The sequence below is a fragment of the Antrostomus carolinensis genome, unplaced genomic scaffold (genome assembly GCF_000700745.2).
Source record: "Antrostomus carolinensis isolate BGI_N321 unplaced genomic scaffold, ASM70074v2 scaffold50074, whole genome shotgun sequence".
NCBI lineage: Eukaryota > Metazoa > Chordata > Aves > Caprimulgiformes > Caprimulgidae > Antrostomus > Antrostomus carolinensis.
The window spans coordinates 1-7303 of NW_010312412.1; the positions used below are offsets into that span (position 1 = coordinate 1).

The 7303-nt window shown below is 37.5% G+C and overlaps 1 protein-coding gene across 1 annotated transcript; it reads right to left on the minus strand.

Annotated features, from left to right (window-relative positions):
- Window positions 1-409: 409 nt before the first annotated feature.
- On the minus strand, window positions 410-6616 carry EED (embryonic ectoderm development). The gene is made up of 7 exons (XM_010166992.2): window positions 6479-6616; window positions 6279-6360; window positions 4220-4311; window positions 3153-3286; window positions 1936-2041; window positions 922-1080; window positions 410-496 (listed from the first exon to the last, which is right to left on the minus strand). The coding sequence occupies exons 1-7, from the start codon at window positions 6491-6493 to the stop codon at window positions 419-421; spliced, it is 666 nt and encodes a 221-aa protein (XP_010165294.1). The 5' UTR covers window positions 6494-6616; the 3' UTR covers window positions 410-418.
- Between the last annotated feature and the right edge of the window lie 687 nt (window positions 6617-7303).

Consider the following 7303-nt stretch of genomic DNA (forward strand, 5'->3'; position numbering starts at 1 on the left):
AATTATAATATAATATATATTATATTACTACTACTAATACTCTCATTACTCTAGTCCTTTCACCTGTTTCTCTTTTGTCATGTGCTACACCCACCTAGCACATCTTTCCTTAACTGCTTTGCAAATTTTCCACCTAATTTGTGAGCTCTTTGAGAAGCAAATTGCCTTTTACTATATCTACATATGGTACCCAGCACAATCTGATTGGGGCCATTTGGCACTACTGTAATATAAATAATAAAATCAGTAAATAAAAAAAATAAATGTAAACTTTGGAGGCTCAGAATGTTTATTTACCTAGTAGTTAAAATGGAAAGTAACTAACACTGTTAAAGACTTTCATAGTTATCACTAAAGGAAAAAGGAAAATACCCCCAACTCCCTCTCTCAACAAAAATAAAATATAAAAAGTAAGTACTCACTTGGCTTTATGAGGATCCTCTATTTCCAAATCCCAAACATACAGTTTGCCAACCTGATTGCCCAGAGCCAGCATCTTTAAAGGAAAGCAGAGGATATAGATGTTTTAAAATACAAAGTCAGGATTTTATAAAGGCTCTATGGCTGATCAATTGTGTGTGAATGTTTGAACATGAATGTTTGTCGGAGGGGATGGAAAGGCTATAAAATTTGCCTCCTTTCTGCCAGTTTATGATCCATCTCTGCAGATGGGAGAGGAAGATATCAGTAAACATAACTTTGGTGGAAAATAAATATTTGTTTGGTGGAACTTTCTCCACCAGACAGAACCCAGAACTCCAGAGTGAAAAATCTGGAGCTCCTCTGGTTTCATATAAAGCCCTTTGCAGCAAACTGTTCTATTTCTCAAACATCACATGAACCAGGACTTTTCCCATGCCCATAAACATCAATGAAAAGCTCCACACCTCCAAATACAGCAAAGTCCAAGCTGACACCTACCTTTTGCCAGAAATCCATTGAAAACCTCATGTACCATATATCACACTGGCTGTAATCAAATCTCCCAAGTATGGTCACATTTGACTCACTGGGCTTGATTTTATCTATATCATCTTCCATTTTGCCAGGTTTCCAGCACACAATGGCATTTTCACAAGACTGAGGTGAAACAATGGAGAAAAAAAAAAAATCACCTGTATTTTTAATTTATAATGCACATTCAATCTAACTATAATTACAACCAAACATTTTGTCTCAAAGCTTCCCCAATGACATTAAAAAAGTACAAGTGGAAATCTCACCTCTGTCCTTAGGTCACAGCCTCATCACCAACAATAAACACATCATTGTCCATTGCTGGGACCCTGCTGCCCTCACAGCTTTGCCAGTAAAAAGGCTGCAGGAGCCCTCCCTCACCCACTTCAGAGGGATTCAACCACTTGTGCTCCAACATATTTTCATGAGCAGTTTAAATTAAATTAAACTGGGGGGTTGGACTAGATGATCTTTCAAGGTCCCTTCCAATCTCTAACATTCTGTGAAATTAACCTTGATTTGAGGATCATTCACCCAAACCCTTTGACTAACAGGACCATGCATGCATCAATTTCTGGCAACAAGACAGTTGGATCACAAATTAATATCTGTGAGCCAATGTTATTAGTGGACACAACACATTAATCAAAGTTACTCCATTATGGGAATCCTCATTTCTCCCTTTAGCAGCAGGGTCACTCATCAGTATCTATATATTCTCTTTCTGTACATTCCATGCAGATTCTGGTGAGCTGGTATTCCCTGTACTACAGCTGTAGTAATAATTTCATTTTTTAAGTACAAGCTGCTTATCCATGCATCCTGACAGTTAACAAAATTCACAATACACTCCACAAAATCATTTGACACAGCACAGTAATCGAACCTAAGACCCAAATGCTAATAAAACTTTTATTGTTTAAGATGCTCAAAACAAGGAAATAAGAGTAATGTAGCTGAAAATGCTGCAAACGTTACCTTGGAAAGAATTAGATCTCCCAACCATCGTACGCAGTCAACATAGTTTCTATGTATGTCTCTGGTAGAAAAGTCAGGAAAGTGAATTTTCTGGGAAATAAAAGGCCTATGGGAGAAAATTGCCAAGTGAAGTTCAGAGAAACACAGAAGCACAAGTCTCATTTTTAATGGCCACTTTTCACATATCTCGATGTTAAAAGGACGAGCCTTTTTTTAACAGTTCTATAACAACGTTGATTTTGTATGCTTCTTTTATTATTTAAATAATAATAGGAACAGTCCCTGTTTCCATCCTCACTCCTAATGAAATAATGAGCTTCCCATGTACAAGACTGTGCAGAGAAAGTGCTGAGCAAAACCACCCCTTCAGATGCTGAATTCTGCTCCTGTTGCCAAATATTTCAAGAACTAATTCAAACTCAGTTTTCTTCATGCTGCTTCTGCAACATCTAAATTTTTAAAGAGAAAGCCACACTATTAAAAAAAACCCTACACTAAAAAAGTAGCATTTAATAACTGTTAACATTACCAAAAAAAGCAAGATTATTTTCACAGCTAGTGTCATTGTTGAACATGTTCAGTGTCTTTTTAGACTCTTCAATTCTCTCGATGTTTTTAACTGGAAGTTAAGATTAAAAAGTTGAGGAACTTTATAAAGGAGGATTTATTTATCATGTATCTAATTACTATGTTTACTTGACATTCTACTAATCTGAGATCAGATCAGAGAATTATGAAAATTGAGGTTATTACTACGTACACAGTTTTGTCCTCAACCCAAAGTCAAGTACCAGATACAATAACTAGTAAAAACTACTCAATAGAAAACTACTTGCTACATTTAATTACATGGATTTGATTCCCTCCTAGAAATTTTGAGGTGAGAGGAAGAAAAGCCATTGACAACTTGAAACATAACAAAATAAAAACTTCAATTAAGAATGATAAGGATAATTCCAGACATTTCCTAGTCAAGTAGATAAGAAATAATTAAGATTTTTAAAAAGAAAATCTCAGGACTTGAAATCTGAACTCAGTAAAATTCTACTGAAGCAAACATCAATAAGGCACATATTCTAGAGAGATTCAGTATCCAGCACAACCCCCAGGTCACTCACTACCCCCAAGAACTCCCAGTTTTGACAGGAATTAACCTGGGCTGTTGAGGAGAGTATTCATGTTTTGCAAAGACAGCCAAGAAGATGAAGACTGCATACCTGTTGGTTTTATTTGGGTTGTACTCATAAGACTCTTTGATGGCATTTATCATTCTCTTGGAATTAATTCTCCAGAGTTTTAGAGAGTGATCCATCCCACAGGACATGATTTTTTCACCAAGAAGGTCATAATCCTATGTATATAAAATAATTTTGAGCACCTCCGGCCTAAGCTGCATTATCTCAACTCAGATTTTATTCCATCATTTCCACTAAAACAGCATTTTCTGTGTAGAGAATGCAATAAAACTGCATATTTCAAATAGAACAATGCTAATAATGTAACCCCGCTCACTGCAAAGCAGCAGAATATCTTAATAATTCTATTTACTCTCTCTCAAGTAAGAGAGAAATATTCAACAGCACTGACAGACAATGAATCTACAGCTAGCTCTCCCCACTCAGTAAACTCCCTAGTTTGCATTTTACAGAGCAACTTTGTCAAAATTCCAGGGCTATGACATGAGTGATGAGTATTTAGAACCACAAAAGACTTAACACAGTGTCAGGTTTCATAGAGATACACCCCTCACCTTTCAGGTCACACACCAGGAAAGGAAACAGTTCTTAAGCAGCAGCTTATTAAAAGTCAACTATTCTAGTCGATATTTTCTGGGTACCAGTGGCTGTGAAAAGCAGCATAACTCACCTGAAATAACTTCTTCCCTTCACTACCATGTGTCTCAAATTTTATTTGCTCTTGCTGCTTTGGCTTGAGAAGACCCCAAGAACTTCATAAGTGGGACTATGATGAAAATATTTTACTCTTTCTAGCCCCACTGAGCTCTATTTTATTTATGTCTAGGCTGCACTGCGAGAAAACTAGCTACTGAACCATACAGAAAGTGAACACCTGTGCTGTATATTGAGAGGTGGCCAGATCAAACCACCTTAGATTTAAACTTGTCTATCCCCTTAACACAGTATTTATGCACTTAAGGGTTTGGTTGGTTTTTTTTTAAGTAGGTATAATATGAAAAATAGTGCACAAGAGGATAAAAAGTTGCATATTGTAGGCTTACTACCCTTTGTAAATCTAAATCACTGCCCCACAGTCTTCCACTTACTGCACTTAACACCTCATCCCTGTGCCCTTCTACTCCTCCAAATATTGCAACCAGCGTGTCTGTCTGGATGTTCCACAGTCTCAATGCATGATCTATAAAGAACAAATAAAATTACATGCTGCTTTTTATATGTACAAATGAATAATATATTTCAGCTTAACCACTTTCAATAACAGGTCTTCATGTAAACATCAAAAAAGGCACTTAATTCTTCTTCACTCGTTAAGAAGCAACAGAACTGCGTTAACTAAAATTGCCGTTACGGCTAAACTATTGTTAGAGTAAATCTGTAGAGTTCTGAGAGAGAGTGCCCACCCCCTGCCCTAGGGACAGCTTCTACCAAAAATAAACTTGGATCTTCGGATCATCCAAAAAGCAAAGTCTGGTCTTGGACAAGTATGTTTTTATTCAGTCTTATCTCAAAAACAATTTTATATATAAAAAAAATGCTACAGTTCCTTTCAGCCATTCTTATATTAACATTCAGAGACGTTTTAATTTTCCATTTTTTTAACCTTCAAAATATTTTTCTTTATGAACCACAGACTGTAGGGATGGGAGAAACTGTTTCTATATACAATATGTATTCCAAAGTCAATCAGATTAATCCAGTTGTTTAAAGAAAGCTTTAACAATTTCTAATGAAGAACCTCTACTGTATTTCCCATTTGGATTCCACTGCACTGCACTGAATTACAGCAACAACAACTGGAAGGCCAAACAGTCCCAAATATTTTCTTCTTTTTCTACTCCTCTCTCAGCCAAGCAGTTCTGAGACCCTGGTATTCTCCTGCCTCAGGCCTTCTCATAAATCACAGAATCATAGAATGGTTTGGGTTGGAAGGGACCTTAAAGATCATCCAGTTCCAACCCCCCTGCCATCAGCAGGGACAATACCTGGTCCAGAGACTGCACATTAAAACTGGTAGTACTATGGCTGATGTAAAAATGTTATTAAAAAAAAGAACCTAAAAAATATACACCACTCAAGAAACTCCAGGTTACAGACTCAGAGGAAAAACTTGACAGTGGTAAGAATCAGAGAGGTTCCCAACTCCTATTCTCATGCAGTTTCATCAGTGATGCTAAATATACTAAGGTCAAAAGTCTCCTTATGTGAACGCTTCCAACTCAAGCATTCCTGAAAGCTTGCTCTTGCAGCAGATCAAATATTCCTTTACTTAACAAAACAGTCGAGATTAGGAAGTTGTGACTGTTAAGACGTTCAGGACAAGCCCATAAGAGACCAGAACAAAAACTCGCTTCTCTCTTCACTAAAGGGAATGTTTCCCTTCACTTTCCTACAAGAAAGCTGGGGAGGGACTTTTTTACAAGGGCAGTTAATGACAGAACAAGGGGAAATGGCTCTAAACTGGAAGGGGGCAGGGTTAGATTAGATATTAGGAAGAAGTTCTTCACTGTGAGGGTGGTCAGACACTGTCCCAGGTTGCCCAGAGAAGCTGTGGCTGCTCCTCCCTGGAAGTGTTCAAGGCCAGGCTGGATGAGGCTTTGAGCAACCTGGTCTAGTGGAAGGGGTCCCTGCTGATGGCAGGGGGGGTGGAACTGGATGAGCTTTAAGGTCCCTTCCAACCCAAACCATTCCATGATTCTATGAATATTCTTTTTACACAAAGTCCAATTAAAGTCAGAGAATCAAAGTTTTCCCCAGAACAGTGGTGAATTCCTTCTGCCACACTAACACATCCCCACTAGATGGCAACGTGATGCAACAACTGAAAAGAAAATTTAACTCGACTGGTAGAAAGGAAAGAGCAACCCTAATGCTCATGTTTCCTCTGTCCTAATAGCAGCACTGTTCACAATCCCTTTGCATCACAGGTGGAATTATGTTTAGCGTAGGCCATGGATTTAATAGGTACAATATACATATATATATATATAGCCATAAAAGAGCAAAATCTGCTCTAGACTTCCAAGGTAAACGTGTTCAGTGCCATTCATAAAAAATTCATGGAGCTTTTGGTCATTTTCAAGACCAAAATCCAATCCAGAGTATCCTGATTTATATAAAAACAAAAGAGGGGTTTTTTTTCCTCACCTTTGCTTACAGATAAAAGGAGATTTGGGTCTCTTGGATGGAATTTCAGTTCATTGATTGCATTTCCATGGCCCACGTAGTGCTGGGATAAAATTCAGAGACCAAGTTATCATTTCCCCTCACATTTACATGTATTTAGAAGACATAAGTTTCATGCCTTACTGAAACACAAGCTGTATCTGGAAGTTCTGAGCACTCACCTTTATGCACTGCATTGTAATAGGATTAATTATCCTGATAATACCCCTGGACCCTGCCACAGCCAGAAGAGGATGGCTTGTATTGCTATCATATGTCCATGCACAGGTATAGAAATTTTCATCTGCCTAGAACATCATATGTTAAGGAGCACAGAAAAAACAGAAAGTTTGGTATTTTTTGTTTGTTTTTAAAATAACATTTTTTTTTTAAGTAAACTTGTTGCTATTTTATGCAAGTACCCAGAAATCTCTGCTGGACCCCATAAGAAAAAGAAAATACATATTTGATTATAAATCTGCAAATATAAGCAACTTCACCTTTTCTATAGATGCCAGTTTCCTCACTTCTGTTCTGCAACATGTAAGGAACGTCTTCGCTCTCAGCATCACTTTTTAACCTCTTTCTCCAAACATCTTAAGGTTGGTAATAAAATGAAGATGAATCAAGACTGAGTTCACAAGTTACCGACTCGTGTACTACAAATGATCAACAGAAGTTATTACAACTTCAGAGCACGAAAGAGAATTCTTAAGACTTTAAACCCAGTTGCAATTCACAGGGAAAGTGAAACCACTAAAGCAGTGAATGTGAAACTCTACACAAATATTAGTGTTGGGGAGATTAAACTGACAGAGAATCAGTTTTCAAATACTTTAATACAGCATGTTTCATGAATCTGTGTTCTTAATATTTTTTCAAAGGAGGGACTCTAGGATGTGGGAAAGAGGTGAGACCTGGACCTAACAGAAGGAATGTGCCACATGAGCAAGTATTAAATCACAGGCCAAACCTTCATCCCCATGAAGAGGAAGGCAGGCAAAACA

Bases quoted from the DNA above. Each gene is read 5' to 3' on its own strand.
- EED (XM_010166992.2), bottom strand. The intron at 1,081-1,935 runs GTAACGTTTGCA...GTTTCACCTCAG, and splicing joins GAGATCTAATTCTTTCCAAG to TCTTGTGAAAATGCCATTGT. The intron at 497-921 runs GTAGGTGTCAGC...TTTCCTTTAAAG, and splicing joins CAATGGATTTCTGGCAAAAG to ATGCTGGCTCTGGGCAATCA.